At 37.4% G+C, this 19,077-nt stretch overlaps 1 protein-coding gene across 5 annotated transcripts in view; it reads right to left on the bottom strand.

Annotated features, from left to right (window-relative positions):
• Positions 1–9,340: 9,340 nt before the first annotated feature.
• Positions 9,341–19,077, bottom strand: part of NECTIN1 (nectin cell adhesion molecule 1) — a 333,749-nt gene continuing 324,012 nt past the window's right edge. For 2 of the 5 annotated variants that reach the window (XM_063436433.1, XM_063436438.1), the window contains one exon: positions 9,341–9,822. In XM_063436433.1, coding sequence (XP_063292503.1) covers positions 9,601–9,822 — 222 coding nt within the window. In that variant the 3' untranslated portion in view covers positions 9,341–9,600. Of the gene's footprint in view, positions 9,823–14,746; positions 14,813–19,077 lie in introns of all 5 variants that reach the window. The other 3 variants (XM_063436436.1, XM_063436440.1, XM_063436432.1) reach the window with 2 other exon arrangements.

The following is a 19,077-nucleotide window of genomic DNA, read 5'->3' as shown; positions in this document are numbered from 1 at the left end:
AATACCTGACGCAACCACCTGCATCCTGTTCATACAGCCAGAACAAATGAACAAGGTACAATGGGCAACTACGTACCACATACTCATTTCGGCGGCGACAGTGTTAACCAGACTATGGAAAAAAACAACCCCACCCCGGATAGAACATCTAATAGACCAAGTAAACACCAACTGGAAATACGAATCTATGCATGGGCGCCAATATGGTGAAAAGAAAATCTTAACCAAGGCCAGTCTCATGTGGAAAGAATACTGGACGAAGCAGAGCAATAGTGGACCTCATCAAGACAGGGAAACTAACGAAACATAGTAGAAGGGGCACACATACATAACCCAAGAACTATATGTCACCAGGCACATCAAAGGAGGCCATAAGGGGTAACAAGACCCGTCAACCCCTAGCACCCCAACCAGCATAATCTCCCCCTCACCTTAACTATTCACAACAAAACAGACACGTGGAACCCCGATACAAGAAGCCACCACTATGCACCCATCACTAGATAACCAGTAAGAGGCCCTGGTCATTAGCAAGCACAACATTTATATGCAGCATGTACAGTATAGTTAAATAGAATAAGATTTGACCTGTGTACTATGTACCTATGCCAAACAAGTGACTATAATATGTTTAATAAGTATGTATTATTTGTAATGGAACTGGTATGTCGTATCGAAACATTACTGATCTTGCTGATGATATACCCCCCCCCCTCCCCTCCCTTTTTCTTCTTTCTGTATCCACCCCTGTTTTACTCATGCAAATAAAAATTGTCAAATTGAAAAAAAATATATATATAATTTATTGTGACAATAATAATAATAATATGCAACATGCATGACAATAATAAGTGAATATTTAGGTAGAACATAAGTATACAATTTGGCAGTTTAACACTTGTTACAAACTGCCATTTGTAACTCACCCTTTAAATGACAAATTGCCCTGCTTCCCTGGGTTGTGGAGAAGCCTATTTGCCAGCCTCCTTCCTCATGACTATGGCCCCTGGGAGATTGTGCCCCTGAAAACTTATGGAATTTTATTGGGTGCGTATGGCCCTTTAAGAACCGTCTGGGGACATATTGTGACTTTGTTGAACAATGCCCCTTTAAGACAGTGTCCCCAAACCTTTAATATACTGTGTTCCTGGCTTTCTCCCACTTGGTTCAGTAAATGGGGCTTACTGAACCAAGTACCACACAGGCGTACAGAAGTGGAAGTGTGCAGGCAATTTACCTCCCAGGCTGTGAGGTTACTGCAGGTTAATTGCCGAGCGCTGGGTGGCCACTTTTCGTGCAAACGAACATGTGGCGGTGGCCATCTTTGTTCATTCAAACGAGGTCAGCGGTATGTGTAGCCAAATCCATGGAACTAAAATCAGTTACACATTTCTGCGAACACCTCTGACCCTTACCTTCTCCTACACTGAACTTTCAGCTGCAGAGACTACCCAACAACAAGCATTTTCATCTAGACCGATTTCCTTGAGTTTGAACACTAATCTAGTGTGTGGGACTGTATCAAATGCCTTGGCAAAATCCAAATAGATCACATCCACTGCAACACCCTGATCTATACTTCTACTTACTTCTTCGTAGAACGCAATCAAGTTAGTTTGACATGACCTGTGCTTCATAAAACCGTGCTGATTTTTGCTGATAACCATGTTCTTCTCAAGGAATTCTTGAATATTATCCCTTAATAACTTTTCAAACATTTTCCCAGCCACAGAAGTTAAGCTGATAGGTCTATAATTTCCAGGCAAGGATTTTGAACCCTTTTTGAATATAGGAACCACATCTGCCTTCCTCCAATCCTCCGTAACACTTACTGAAAGAAAAGAATCTTGTAAGATTAAAAACAGAGGTTCACTTATTTCTACACTTAGTTCCTTAAGTACTCGTGGAAGGATACCGTCAGGCCCTGGAGCTTTGCTTATATTAACTTTCTTTAGTTGCTGCAGCACCTTGTCTTTAGTTAACCAATTACAATTATTCTGCAAGTTTTTAGTAGCAATCATTTGCACATATATTGTCATGGGTTCTTCCTTAATATATACAGAGGAGAAATGGTTATTTAAAATTCCTGCCTTTTCCTGGTCTTCATTAACTAACACCCCTGTTACAGTTTTTAGTGTACCTACACTTTCATTTTTTTTTTTTTTTTTTTAGAATTTATGTACTTAAAAAATGCGTTGGGGTTGGTTTTGCTCTCTTTAGCTATCGTTTTTTCATTTTGAAGTTTAGCAAAGCGAATTGCCTTTTTGCATGCATTATTTGCTTCCTTATATGGTCTTGGAATGCCTGGTTTGGTACTAAGGTCTTCAAAGGAGACAGGAATGGTATTGGAGTTTCCTCCTATAACATGATCGCATGAGCTGTTGCTGTAGAGAATCTCTATAAGTGAATTTTAATATTCTCTGCTAAAGAAAATCTAGGAAATGAGGCACATACAAAATTTTAAAAGCGCAGGCCTTAGAAGCAAACCTACCCAAATAATATAAATCTGCACTCTGCATTAGAAATTCAATCACAAACTTAAAGTTTTTATGAAAGAAAATAGCAACGCCATTTTTGACATTTAAACAAGATGTATAAAGCTGAATAAATACACTTCTTTTTCACTCAGACACCAACTGGAGGTGCTTCCTGTGTCACACAGTGTGATGTGTGGGAGAAAAGGTGAGTAAAATCAACTTTTATCTCCTAAGAGGGGGAAGGGGCAGGCGCCTAACACTGTGTCCCAATAGTGTCTGGAATACAAACATATAGTGTTCCTAAAAGACAAGGGTTTTTGCAGGTTACAGTGATATACATAAGCCCTGCATGTTACAGAAGTAATTAAATGAGAATTTTCTGTCTGTCTTCTTCATCTTGTCCCTTGGCACCAGAAGTGCTACAAGATACCCACTAAATAATATACCGCAGGAGAAAATATTTGATCCTTACAATTACTGTGTAATCATGCCAAATGGGAATTGCACAGATCTGAATCCTAAATACAATGTGGCAATACAGAAGACACCAGAGTAAGAGACTGCAGTTTGCAGATGTTACATGTCATACCAATGCACATACGTTGTAGCATTTAGACAATAACACCACTACCAGTATGATTATTTGTTAACCATGGCCAGAACAGTCATCTGGAATAAATCTAAGAGAGTAGGACAGACGTGTAAGACAAGGAGAAAGGAAGAACTGAATCACACCAAAACAGAGCAAGGTACTTGCAATATCAGACAATACTTTTCAAAATGAATTACATACATTTATCTAGAGATCAAACTATTTTTCATATAAGATTTGCTGTGGATGCTTTGATCTTTCTTTATGTGGTGCTTTTTGCAGCAATTTTTTGTATATTTTAACAAATAATCTTTTTTAAAAATAATTAATATTTTTATAAAAAATAATCTTTGAAAAATAGTATATCATTACTGGAACAACTGCTCTATTCCTTTGTTTTATTCCCCTCTGATTATGCTTTGACTTTAATAGGGCTTTTGAAAAATAGATAAATTTGAATATAACAATTGGGGCATTTAATAGAGCTAATATTCTGTCTCGTTTATGGAGCATATGTAATGATGGCTAATGGCTATCACCATACTGTCAAATGGGTTTTGACACAGTCAATATATTTCCTAAAATGATTTTCTTTAACTGCTTTCTGTTATATTCTCTCTGAATTAAAGTTTATTATAATTAAAATCCCAATGACATTTATAAAGTAAAGAAATATCTGCCGCTTTAAGAAAATAAATTCTATGTTCCATATGTGCAGTAATAGTGTGCCTGAGAAACGCAGAATGGTAATTGTCCAAAATACTTTAATATGTGTAATCCCTTTATGGATGACTCTCTTAATATACAGTACATCATAAAGAGAAAAATGAATGTGGTTGTAAAGAAATGGAAGGTCAACAATGTCTCCTTTATTTAAAAAAAATTTAAATGTATTTAAACAAAATCACATTGTTTTGCACTATTAGCTTTTTGTATAGACACATATTTCTGTAGAAATATTGTATGTAAAACTATCAAATACAATTTAATATATTGCACATTTCCTAAACGTGTATTAATCACTGTTCATCTTACAATGTGTAAGTATGGTAACTGGGTGATGTCTTCACCTGGCATACACTCACTGTGTGCTTTAAAAGGAATGTATGCAATTAGTTATATAGTTATATAGTTACATAGGCTGAAAAGAGACATGTGTCCATCAAGTACAGCCTTTCTCACAATAGTTTTTGCTGTTGATCCAATGTGTATTTAATGCAATCTATATCTAATTCTTACCTTTAGAACAGCAACAGGAATAAAAGAGCATAACAGCCTTCAAATTGAAGGATTTAGATACAGCTGAGGTTAAGCAAACACTTTAAAGGCATAGAGTAATCAAAGTCAATACTTCCTTATGAAAACAGATAATTAGATTTTATTCTCCAGATATTAAAATATTCTGTGCTAGAATGTTACATTTTGTCATTTTGTCATAACTTAATTGACTTCATATTTTCCATATTGCAATAACTTGATGAATACACATGCACTTCTGATTTTTTCAATGTTACAACCATTATTATTATAATAATAATTAAAGGGATACTCTAGGCACCAAAATTTTTTAGCTTAATAAAGCAGTTTTGGTGTATAGATCATGCCCCTGCAGTGTCACTGCTTACAGGATGTTGTGTTTACTTCAGAAATTCTTATCTTTTGCTCAGGTAATTTAACTTACACACACAAGAGACTCCTGCAAACTGTTAACCGAGCAGGATATATTTATAAATTCTAAATTAAACATACTATGCAATAAAGGAAGCATAAACATTAGATCTCTCTGTACAGGAAGTGTATAGGGAGGCTGTGTAAATCCCATCCAGTGGAGATGTCGCTAAGGCTGCATAAACAAACAGATTTTCAACCTAAATGGCAGAGAATTTAGCAGTTAGGCTGCAGGGGCATGATCTGCACACCAAAGCCATTTTGTTAATGTTATTTTAGTGCATACAATGTTATTTTAAAGGAATAATCTAAGCATCAAAACAACTTTAGCTTGATAAAGCAGTTTTGGTGCATAGATCATTTTGTTGCAGTTTAACTGCTCACTGTTCTATCATTTATGACTTTAATCACTTTGTTTATGCAGCTCTAGCCACATGTCCACTGATTGTGGCTCACAGTGAAAAAAGGGTTCAATGTTTGCAGCACAGTTTGTTTACTTTACAAAATTTTATCTCCTGCTCTGTTAATTGAACTCTAATCACATGCACAGGGGCTGTTTCAGTTTCTAGCTGACAATTACAGATCAGGAGATAAAAATGTATAAGTAAGCAGTGGGTTGTGCACGTATACTGCAAGAGGCCTTAAGGCTACAGCCTCCTGGCAGCATGGCTGGTGGGCCTTACCGGCCAGCCAATTCTCCTGCAAAGGGCCAAACTGAAGGGGAGATCTTTTTGGCCGGAGTAGAGGCTCTACTTAATCTCCCTTACTGGCCCTGATTTATTGCATCACAGTGTTACTGCTGGTTACCATGGCAATGCTCTGATACATTTCCTGGTGCCAGCTGGAAGGAAAAAGGGGGTGCAGACAGCAACATCTCCCACCGGATCACCAGGGATCAGGATTCCCCTCTCTCTGTTAAAAGGTATCCCTCAGAAAGGGGGGAAGAAACTTCAGTTTACTTTTTTAATAAAAATATCCCCCCCAATACAGCCCCTTAGCCCCAACTATCACCCATCTCCCCCCACTATTACCCCTATGCCTCACCAAAGCCACTATCCCCCACTATTGTCCCTATGCCCCTACTACAGTCACTATTCCACAAACTATAGCCATTATCCCCACTATAGCCTCTAACCCCCACTACAGCTACTTAACATCCCCACCACAGTCTCTATTATATCCCCCCACTACTGCCACTATCCCCTTACCATTGACACTATCAGAAGCTCTCCCTAGCTGGTCATAATTTAGATCAGCTGGCTTTTCACCATGTAGAGCGAGACCCGGCAGCTTGTGTTCTCCCTGCCAGGGCTCTTTTTCAGTCTTTCAGAGACTTTTTATAGAATGAGAGAGAGGGAACATAATCTATTTCCCTCTATTCACACATGCATCATGCGTGGCAGATGTGGGTGGGTGCGGGGGCTGCTTGGAGGAGGAAATATGTTTGTTTGTTTTGTGTGTGCATGTGTGTGTGTGATGCAAAATATGCACAGAAGGGGTAAAAAAAAATGTTTATTCTCAGAGCAGTTCACTTATCTCATAAGGGCATCCACCAAAGCAGTACAATACCGCACTCCACATATAGTATGTGTAGAAATGTTTGTTGTTATTTATTAATATAGTATAGACGGGATTCCATATTCCGAGCATGCAGCCCCAGATTCACCTGATACATCCCGACTTCCTTTCTGTCTGACCAGATCTCCAAAATGTGTGAAGGGACATTGGAATATGGAGTCAGCCAAATGAACTTAACAGTTTGCACTAGGAACTCTCTACATTTTCATACTGTGCATACTCCTTCACAGTATAGAGTCTTTAACCATAATTATGTCTTTAATGCCTTAAGGACCAAACTTCTGAAATAAAAGGGAATCATGACATGTCACACATGTCACACACTGTTTCCTTAAGGGGTTAAAAGAGATATCAGGATATGTATCTTTTTGTGTATTAGGGTGATTTTTTTTCTTGCATATTCAACTTTTTAATGAACTTTATGTATTCACACACACACACACACACACCACACTAGACACTTTAGAGTTGCACTTTAGATTTGACATTTATGTCTTCTGATTTCAGTTTTTAATGCCTATATGTATATACTTCTATGTTTTTGTTTCTATACCTTTCTTACCTGACAGTTTGTGGCAATACTATATTAATAAACAAACAAAAAAAAATTCTGCAAATACCTTATGTCGAGTGCGGTATCATATTGATTTTCTAGGTATTTATTGTGAGGTCTCTGAAGGGTGACTCTGATACCTGCACCATTGGTTTGAAAAAGTGCAAGCACAATATAACATTTCATCCACCAAAGCAACTACCCCCAGCACCCACTACAGTCCCTATCGCCCCTGCATCCACTACAACTCCCAATACCCTCTGCACCCCTATTATTCCCTGTACCCATTACAGCCCCTCCCCCTGCACCCATTACACCATCCATTATTCCCTGCAACCACTACAGCCCCCATGACACCCTGCTTCCACATGTGTGCGTGTGTGCGCATGTGTGTAATGCATTGCATACACAGAAGTAAAAATAGTTAAATCTTAGTGCAGTTTCAATTATTTCATGGGCACCTACCAAAGCCCATACACCCCTACTACAGCACATATTCCCTCTATACCCACTTCTATTGTCACCCTGCATTCATTGCAGTTCCTTTCCCCCCTTCACCCACTACAACTACTGTCACCCCCTGCACTCACTACATCCCCTATTACACACTGAACCCACTAAAGCCACTACCCTCCACCCCAACTACAGTCCATATTACTCCTTGCACCCACTATACTCTATATTATCTCCTATAGCCCATACTCCACTACAACCACTAGAGTCCCTATCTTGGCTGCACCCACTTCAGTACCTGCACCACTGCACCCAACAACCTCTATTGTCCCATGTACCTACTATAGCCCCTATTACACCCTGCACTCACTACAAACCCCTATAATCCTCTGCACCTATAACAACCCCTATACCCCTGCACCCACTACAGTTCCAATGCCATTCCATACCCACTACAGCCCCTATTGCCACATGCATGCACTACAGTCTATATTACCTTCTAGTAATAGTCCGTATCTCCATGCACCCACTACAGCCCCAATTACCCCCTGTATCCACTACATACCCTATCACCACAATGCCCACTACAGTTCCTACTCCCTGCATCCACTATAGCCTCTATTACCCCTATATCCACTATTGCCCCTTTTATTCCCTGCACCCACTATTGTCTCTATTGCCCCCTGAATTCGCTACAGCCCATATCCACCTGCACACACTAGAGCCCCTATTACCCCCTGCAGCACCAATAGGCTCTATCACCCAGCACTTAATACAGCCTCTATCCACATTCACCCACTTATAGCCCCTAAACCCTGCGACCACTACTAATATGATTTAGTGGTGAAAATTTTTGACTGTGATATCTTTGTATCCCCCTATGTATTGTCCCTAGAGTACTGTTTCCAGATGTGCCTTCATCATGTCTACTCCCTGAGCTGTACTTCTCTTGAAACTGATCTCTTACCTCATCAAACACCACTAAGCATTTGAAATTTGATATACTGTACTTTTCTGTCTTAGACTACGGGCAAGATAAAAAAAACACACACGGTCCTTGTTCTCATATTTCATCTTGCAATAATCTTTTCCTGTAACTATTTGATTTATTTGGGAGGTACAAATTGGTAGCTATTATATATTTCCTTTACCATTTCATTTCAGGTGTGACTAAATCACATCTTTTACCTGAATTTTTCTACGTGTCTCCTACCCAGCTCCCAACGTAAACAATATTCATAATGTTCTTTTAAACGGATTCCCCTTGTAACCTTGTAACCTTTTGTCTGAACTCCACATATAGCTTTTAGATGATAAACTCACAAACCATCTTGATATGCACTTAGTTCAAAAGTATCCACAGGAATCCACATGAGTTGCAGGTAAATATGACTTCAAAAGTGACACAGGTGGGAGCATTGCATCTTTTGCATCCCGTTTTAGCTCACACCTGCAGCAGTGCTTATACACATTCACATGATTGTGTCTATAGCTCTATTCACAATACCCTGCATATATTGCTGTCAGTAGCCAACTGTTATTAGTTTAGGCAAAAAAATCAATTTGCCTTTTCTAATGAATGGTAGTGCTGCTAAAATCATATCAAGGCATTGCTGCAAACTAAGAAAGAGAAGAGATTAGGGAAAATTCATATTAAGCTGCACACATCAATATAGACAGTAATAAATAAAACTGGCAGTGATGGCTATATGATGACCAAGGTTGGTGTGGGCTCTGGGCAGCAGTTCATTACAACCTTCATTAAAGATGGTTCTGCACCACTAACTTTTGACGATGATCCTGGTAGCTGTGTAACATTTTACTTCTTGAGGCTCGATCTTATTTGCAGACATGAGTTTATCACTAATAATTGAAAAATAGCAATTCTCCTTAAGATTTCAGTTTGAGAACTGCTATTCATTTGACAAAGCTGAACTTATCATTGATCAAACAATAAAAGCAATTGGTCTCTTAGCCTAATAGAAGATTTATTGTGCTGAAGAAATAATTGAAAACACCAATGTTCAACCTAAATTTTATTATTTACACATTCATACAGCTCAAATCTCTTTAAACTCGGCAGAGAACCTCTTATCAACCCAATAACAGACATAACCCAAAAAGTCAAAAGGCAAGCCCACCTCTGGCAGTTCACTGCTATCAGAGCAGGTTGTGATGGAGGATGGGCTATGGGTAAGGATTTTGCATAAAGACGAGAATTATAGTGAACAAGTTGGGATGAGAGGGTTTGGCGTGCAGGATCCATTCGGTGAGTATCTTCACACATATTGCTCTTTGGGACACACATAGGGTGCCCGAGAGCCAGCTGGGGGATAGCAAAAAGTAGATTCAGGTGACTGCCGGGAAAGGGAGTCCTGTAGGAAAAATGACAGGGGCACATAGCCAGGATGTAACTGATCCAGATAGTCGTCCTCATGAGAGCAGTGGGAACTCAGGAACTCGCGGGCATCTTGTATTTCTGAGCAACGTTCTCCAAATATCTACATGAGAAAAAAACAAAAATTTTAATGTGTGGAGTGTTTTCTTTTTATATGAATGTATTGTTCTCACACAGTTTTTTTTTTTTTTTTTTTATGGAATGAGCTACCGATCACACTTTTGTCAAATAAATATGAGCTATGTATATATGTAACATAATGTGCTTTAAATTATAGAAAAGTGGAAATGTAATGCATATAGCAGATAGGTTAAATTATTGCTTGCGTGCCCAAAGCTACCTTTCTGTATTCAGACTTCTTAGTATGGCTAAACTACATTATTTGTGGCACAGATTGAACTATTCAACATGATCTGTTAATTTAATCTTTAAGTCACTTTTTAATCCAAGAAATATTTCTTTGTTTAAGTGAATAGGTTTCAATTTGTACAGTATGATTCTGTATGGAACCTATAATAATGACTATACCAAAATCTTAGCAGATCACATCTATGGCAAAACCAAAGTCTATGCTTTTACCAGTTTCCAAACAAAATGCTAATATGTTTTTTTAGATAGGATCCAGTCTTCACAAAACCAGAGTGATTCCTGCTAATGACATCTCTGAGAGTAATTCCCAGAATATCATACCTCAATGACCCCTCAATGGGTATTCTGACTTATAACTTCAGTAACGGCTAGTATTCTGACTGATGCTTATAACTTCAGTAACGGCTAGTATTCTGAATTATGACATTAGTTTGGCTTTATACTGCCGCTGTTCCCCCCCAAAGGCTCCCCTACAACGCTTGTACACGATTCACTTTGGAGTTCCCACTACCAAAGGGAGTAATGTAAAACTTACATACGGAGATTACCCTCAATGGAAAACACTTATATGTGCAATAGTAGCACGTTGTTTCACTAAGGGCTTTATTGTTATCCATTACTTAAATAGGATACATTGTATTTTTTAGTTCTCACGCTCTTTATCTCATATTGCCGGCTACAGAGACTTTGTTACTTAAAAGCTACTGACAACGGCCAATATAGGCAACTTTAGGTACTGCAGGATCACTATATTTATTGCAGACTAACGGATGTTCCTCTGTATTTTAATACATTTTTGCAAATAGCACTGTATATTCATTTTCTACACTGGTTACAGCTGGGTTTTGTTTTTTTCTTTCCCCAAGAGGGACCAATAAAAATGTATGTTTATTAATTTTTAGTTCTATTTGTGCTCCATAACTAGCAACTCATTGCTCTATACTAGTGGAGCAGCTGCATTCAGGGTATAGAGACTGCATTTGGGAGCACTTGTTTAGTTAACCCATTCCAGCCTCTTCTTTATCTGTTATTATTTTGGGTTATGCCCTAATACCCTTCAACAATCACATCCTTGGTGGGTGATTCTTCTGATCACTCACTGCGGCTGTATAGTCTTCTGACCCCTCAATGTATTTTGCAGCCATCGAGGTTTAGCTCTTAAGTCTGTTATTTCTGAGTTAAGATTGTAATTTATATGGACCCTGCCTTTTCTTCATTAATGCCAATCATTAAGTACAATGGCTTAAAGGGACACTATAGTCACCTGAACAACTTCAGCTTAATGAGGTTGTTCAGGTGAGAACTATAGCTCCCTGCAGCCTTTCTCATGTAAACACTGTATTTTCTGAGAAAATACAGTGTTTACATTGAAAGCTAGGAACACCTCCAGTTGCAGTCACTCAGAGTGAACCAGAGAGACTTTGGAGTTGATGGAAGCATAATATGTCTCCATCCACTCAGATCTGCTGTCAGCAGAGCACAGGGCAGCACTGTGCACAGCATCCTGTGATTCAGTATCTCCTCCCTCTGCATGCAGACACTGAACTTTCCTCATAGAGATTCATTGATTCAATTCATCTCTATGAGGAGATGCTGATTAGCCAGGGATGTGTTTGAATCATGCTGGCTCTGCCCCTGATCTGCCTCTTTGTCAGTCTCAGCCAATCCTATGGGGAAGCACTGTAATTGGATAAGGCTACCACATGTCAGCAGACTGCTTGTTTTTCTGAGTCTAACAGCATGCAGATTTACAGCTTCAGACTTGAATACAGTAAGATCTTTACTATATTTATGGAGGCATGAGGGGCCAAGGGAAGCTAGATGGTGGTGTTAACACTATAGGGTCAGGAATACATGTTTGTGTTCCTGACCCTATAGTGATCCTTTAATGGAAATAATACTGGAAGACTTCAAACATTGGTTTGGCTATTACTAACCTAAACTCCCTAAGTTGTGAGTGAACATCATTTGGCTCTGGGACTTTTTTTTTTATCTTGAAAGGGTACTGCAGGCTTCAGTTGTAATATATAAGTTAGGTAACAGTTACTTATGCTTTTGGTTGTTTTTTTTTAAAGTTATGTTTTGTGTAATACTATTTATTTTTGCATACACCTACACTGACCCTTCTCCCAAATTGCTGTGTCTTAATTGTTACTTTACAAATAGTGCAGTACTTAACAGGGCAGTACTTAATAGCATGATGTATGTTTATGGGAGTTTTAACTTGGTTCTTTGCTTTCAGAAAAAAAAATAAAGCTGACAGCTAAAATCCACAAAACAACTTCACGTGCTATGCCAATACAGACCTACTTTTGTCCAAAGCTCAGCAATGCTACATAAAAGTTAAAAGAGCATGGCTGACAAACCAACATCGTTGGTGAGCACTCATTGCACAAGTTGCAGCTATTGGATTCTACGGTACATGCTGGAATTCAAATTCGAGTATCTGTTTTTTTCTTACTTTTATTTGATTGATTTTATATATAACTTCAAATGCATTACCTACATGACATGTTTTTTTTAAAAAAAAAACCACAAATGTTTAATTCAATGTAAAAGCAGTAACATATTGTTCTATCTGCTTTAGTTATTAGCAACAGAGTCAATGGTTCTTCATTTTTGTATACTGAAAGAAAAAAGCTTTTGAAATATCTGCTTTGCTTCTCATAATTTTCATTAACTAATATACCAATTTCAGATGTCAATGCACTATTCCATTTATTCCTCATATGTTTGCATTAATATACTTAAAAATACATTTTCAATTTTCTAGTTTAGTTTATCTAATTTCCGGTTTGCATACTTTCTTGGTATCTTTGTGTTTATATCTGACTCATAGCAATCTGACTTAAATGTTATAAATTCTATTTCCTTATTTTTTTTTTCTTGACTGATTTGTGATAAAATAATTGTAATTAGTTTTCAAGTCAATATGTTAATGTCTACTCATTTGTTCTAAAAAAAGATATTCAATTTACCCTCTACAGTTTGAGAAAAAAAACTTGCCAGTCAAAGAGTCAATACGCTGTTGAAATTGCATTGTAAAATGTAAGCATTTCAATAAAGCTCATATTTTCAAAATCCTAAATCTAAATTTCCTTTGCTCTCAATTGTCTGCCAAAGCCATGTGTTAAAATTTAAAAAATAACTGACTCAAAGCTGAGTGCACCAAATGATGCTATATATATTGCACTCATGGAAGTCAACTACTTTAAGTAATGAATAGTTCCAGGAGTGACCATGTATTGGAATACATATATATATATATATATATATATATATAAATTATTATTATTATTATTATTGCCATTTATATAGCGCCAACAGATTCCGTAGCGCTTTACAATATTATGAGAGGGGGGATTTAACTATAAATAGGATAATTACAAGAAAACTGACAGGAACGATAGGTTGAAGAGGACCCTGCTCAAACAAGCTTACAGTCTATAGGAGGTAGGGTATAAAACACATAAGGACAGGAAATAGCAATCAAATAAGGTGGGAGTGAAGCAAAGCTGGAGGAGAGAGTAAAGCATTGCCCTATAGGAGAGAGCAAGAGACAGGTATGTGAGGTAGAGGTTACTCTGGGAGGCCATAAGCTTTTCTAAAAAGATGGGTTTTAAGGCCCTTTTTAAATGATTGAAGACGAGGGGAGAGTCTGATGGTGGTAGGCAGGCTATTCCATAGGAAGGGAGCCACACGCGAAAAGTCCTGCAGGCGTGAGTTGGCCGTACAGGTGCGAGCAGCGGACAGGAAAAGGTCACAGGCAGAGCAGAGAGACCGAGAAGGGGCATACCTAGGGATCTGTGAAGAGATATAAGAAGGGTTAGAATTGTTTAGTGCTTTATAGGTATGGGTTAGCACTTTGAATTGACTCCTATAGCCAATGTAAGGACTGACAGAGGGGTGAGGTTTGAGATAACATACTAGAGAGGAAAATCAGTCTGGTGGCAGCATTCATTACAGACTGTAGCTGGGCAATACATCTTGCGTAAGAAAGGGGCGGATGCGGGCTATGTTTTTAAGATAGAATCTACAGGATTTGGCAACATACTGGATGTGAGGCTCAAATGTGAGGCCAGAATCAAGTATGATGCCAAGACAGCATTCTTGCAAGGATGGACTTATGTGGATACCACTAACTTGAAGGGAGAGCGAAAGAAGAGGATCAGTATTAGGAGGAGGAAGATAAGGAGCTCAGTTTTAGAGAGACTGAGTTTAAGAAAGCTGGAGGACATCTAGTCAGAGATGGAAGAAATGCAAGCAGTGACACATTGCAGGACGGCAGGGGAGAGGTCCGGGGAGGAGAGAGATATCTGGGTGTCATCAGTGTACAGGTGGTAGTGGAATCCAAATGAAGTAATAAGTTTGCCAAGAGAGGCAGCATAAAATAAAGAAATAGAGAAAATAGAAGGGGGCCAAGGACAGAGTATGCACGTATGTGTATGCACGTGTGTGTCTATATATGTACATACCAATTAATTAGCTGGTACTTTTGGACATTATAGTCTATTCTTCGTTTACCCCATCGCAAAAAAACAAAACAAAGAGACAATATGACAAGGTTTCAGTTCCATTCAGGAACTTTCCTCAGAACACTTAAATCTCAAATAAGGCAAATGGCAAACTATTTATAGACATAAATAAAAGAGACTTACCATACAGGTGATCGATTGCCGGTGTGTTTCACCATAATGTGCGCTTGCAAGCGAAAACCGCACCTCCTAATGTAAATATGTAACATCGCAATTGGTTACCATGGTGAACAAATTACTGCATATATAAAATACTTATGTGTGCAAAGATCCCTAAAGAACTGTGCCTGCATAATCAAGAATATTGCTATACAAATTGTGTACTCCACAAAGATCTGATTCACCAACCGGGACATCCTGTCATCTCAGCAATTGGAGGGGCAATGGAACCAATAGCCAACTGGCTTGACCATCTTTTTAAGGAACAGTAAAAAACATCGCTACCTGCATAAAAGATACCAAATGCCTACTTGACAAGCTGAAATAAGTTGATACGGATATGAATGGAATATTACTAATGACACTGACACATAATAAAGGAGTGGAGGCAATAAGGGAATTGCTTATGCACTCTCCATATTATATTGGTGCTGCAATAGAGTCACTTATTTCTAACCTTGCAATTGAATTATTTTAGGTTTGAGCAAAGTTGGCACATGCAAAATTCTGGAATATCTACCTGGGCTGCCCCCACGTATGCATGTATAAGCATTATTTTGAGAAAAAAACTTGTTCTACTTCAATTTGGTGAAACAATTGCAAGTAACTAAAGATTTATATATGGCATTATAGCATCGTGGAGAGGCACAGCATTTTATTGAGTATATCAATGAGTTACCAACTCCTCATTGAGTGAGGAAGTTTCCAATATCTCAGTGTGGAAATCTCCATAAAGAATACACAATTTGTATATACTTTGTTCACTAAGCCAACAGATTGAAATAATATATTATATATAATGCATCCAGTGTCCCCCCATAGGCATCTCAGAACATCATTACCTTATTCTCAATGTTTTTGAGTAATGTGGAACAATTCAGATGAAGGATAAAAAAACTGAAAAAGATGCATAGTAGATATTTAAGTAAGGGCTGCCATTAGAAGGACCTACATGAAATGTTGTCCAGGACCAAGAACCATATAAGTGAAAATGCAAAGCAAAAAAGTGCTATATTGAAGGATCCAATGGCATTCATTTCTGCCACACCAAAGTTGGTGGCAGCATTGAAGAAAAATTGGAACATACTGGTGAGTGATCCCATTTTACCAGATATTTTCAACAGCCACAGATCATCTGCTTTAGGATTTAAAATGCATTAGACCTGTTGGTCCATATGGACCTGGTTCAAAGTTACATGATGTAGTCCCAAAGATTTCAAAATGTGGATTGTGTTAGGTGTCTGGGTGTGTCAACTGGTGACACTTTATACCAGTCAAAAGTTTTAATCAAACACATAATGGCCAAAAATATTCAATAAAACACAGGATAATTTGTAAAACAGATTATGTTATCAATTAAATTGCATCCCCTGTGGGTTTGTGTATACAGGGAAAACTGAGATGGATTTATGTGGAAGAATTATAAGCCACAGGTCTCGTATACGCATTGCATATAGGGAAGGACAATCAGAAAAACCTGTGGTGAGACATTTTCTGGAAATTAAACATCCATTATTTTCATTAATATTCATAGTGATAGATCATGTAACAGCGCTTAGAAGAGGAAGACATCAAGCCTACTGCTTCTGAATAGAGAAATATTCTGGATTCCTGAATTGAATATGGTAGTCCCCAAAGAACTGAATGAAAAATTAGCATAGTCTTGTTTTTTGCAGATAAGGTTGAATCAATATATCCCTAAGGACTGGAAACATTGAAGCAATGATAGACTGATGACGGATTTATATTGCATGAAACCAAAAATCTTTTTCTTTCTCCCTTTTTGAGTGTCTGATTCAAATATTTTTTAAAGAATTTTAACATGTTTTATATAGATGTGCATTGTCAATTTTGTTATTGCACTGTTATTTTAAGATGCCACATTTTCACAATTTACCATTTTGGTCACTAAATGTCGATATATGAAGTAAAGAATATATCCATGCAGTTAATTTGCACCATAGTATATTATAAGGTCTTTCTATTTAGGTTAATGGACACTTTTGTATAACGGCACTTTAATCTTATGCACTTTTTTAAAAATGACAGCTATGTTTTCTACTGGCATCATTTCTTTGGAACTTACACAAGAATTGCAGCAATGTTCTTAATTATGCAGGCACAGTCTTTTTATTCAGTAGTGGTATATGTATATTTATTTTATATGCAAAGTGGCTTGTTTACTCATACCATGGTAACTAATTACGACATTTCATGTTACCATTATAAGGTGTTTTTTTTTTTTGTTTTTTTTTATCTAAATGGAACTGAAATGTTGACATAATGTTTTTTTTTTCTTTTTTTTTTAATGGAATAAAGGATATATATTTACTTTGAAGTCCTTGAGTGCTGTTAGTTTATTGGAATATATCATGAAGTCCATTACTGAGCACTGGGCATAAAATATAATTGAGCCAGAAAGCAAAGCTTTTCTTTGAGATATATATATATACTGAACAAAATTATAGACACAACACTTTTGTTTTTGCCCTCATTTTTCATGAACTGAACTCAAAGTTCTAAGACTTTTTCTATGTACACAAAAGGCCTATTTCTCTTAAATATTGTTTATAAATCTGTCTAAATCTGTGTTAGTGAGCACTTCTCATTTGCCGAGATAATTATTATTATTATTGTTCATATAGCGCCAACAAATTCCGCAGCGCTTTACAGTGGGTGGACGAACAAACATGTAGTTGTAACCAGACAAGTTGGACACACAGGAACAAAGGGGTTGAGGGCCCTGCTCAATGAGCTTACATGCTGGAGGGAGTGGGGTAAAGTGACACAAAAGGTAAGGATAGTATTAGACTAGTGACAGTTGCAAGAGAGGAATCAGTCGAGAGCTATTAACAGTTTAATTGATATGCTTTTATGAAGAAGTGGGTTTTTTAATAATTTTTTGAAGGAGTGGAGACTGGGTGAGCATCTAACGGAGGAGGGAAGTGAGTTCCACAGGAACGGTGCATCCCTCGAGAAGTCTTGTAGGCTAGCATCAGGGGTGGGAGTATGGGCAGAAGATAGACTTAATGGTGGATCTTATAGCACTTGTCTAGAGCTTTATCGATGACCCATGCTTAAGAGCATCTTGATCTTCATGATGCTGGTTGTTTAGATATTATCTTTAACAAAACTGAGTGTGTTCAAGGGACAGGTTTATCAAAGGCGCACTCAACTGCCAAAACACAAAATATATAAAAATCACAGCTTATTAGATATATCCCACATGATAACATCAATTAATTTCATTATGTATTTTGCACATTGGGTGTATATCTAAAAACATTTGCAAAACCTGCATTTCTCTTGTCTGCAGTTTTTGCTAGCCCTCCCCAATAACCATGCCAAGCCTTGCTGTGTCTGTCCAATCACAGACTGCCCAATGCAACTAAATTATAATTATTTGCAAGGCAGGTGCTCTGGGCAATTGCTGTCAATTTAGTTTAGCTCCACTGAGCTAACCAAACCAAGAAAAAACAGGACATGTCTGTTTGCTTGGGGTGTAACTAGGTTAATTTATAAAAGTGTCAAACTCTGTTGAAAGCACTATTTGCAAAACAAAAAAAGAGGATACACTGCTCACACATCTTTTCAGCAACCTAAAGTGCTTTAGGGTTCTGGAGAGTCCCTTTAATTGTGCCAATTGTGAAACCTCTGAAAGCAACTAGCAAATGTGTTTTATTTTTATGTTTTTGGGAGTGTGATATTTAACTTTTGTTTTTAAATAATATTTTGCTCCTTCAAATTGGTGGGTCAATCAAATAGTAGAAAAAACAACAACACTACATTATATGGAAATGTCCAGATGATTGATTACTTTTGTAAGAAATGTTTCAAGAAAGTAAAGGGAAATGACATATATTTTTCTAGGATATCCAAGGTTTATGTTTTGCTACAAATTTTCATTCCGTGTGGAGAACATTGGATCTGGAGGCTAATTGTATTAAGTATATTTTGTGACAAATTTTTCAGATGGAAAAATCCTTTTATAGAATGGTATTTTAACTTATTTTTTTATTTATTTATTAATTTCAACATAACATCATTTTTCATGATGTGCTTTTTAAAGACCCTCCTAATACAGACATGATGACAAATACAGTAGGAAAGTTATTTTACAACAAAATGGTGGATAAAATGGAAGATAAGAATAGGTAGGGAGAGAAAAGGGAAAGAGAGAGAGGGCAAGAATGGAAAAAGAAAAAAATAATTAAAATGGGGTTCCAACCAAACATTCAGTATTTTCCTTATCTCTTCTCTCCTGTTATACAAAAGAAAATCCATATGGAAAAATG

Source organism: Pelobates fuscus, chromosome 11 (genome assembly GCF_036172605.1).
Source record: "Pelobates fuscus isolate aPelFus1 chromosome 11, aPelFus1.pri, whole genome shotgun sequence".
In the NCBI taxonomy this organism is placed as follows: Eukaryota; Metazoa; Chordata; class Amphibia; order Anura; family Pelobatidae; genus Pelobates; species Pelobates fuscus.
This window is presented reverse-complemented; position numbering and strand designations above follow the sequence as displayed.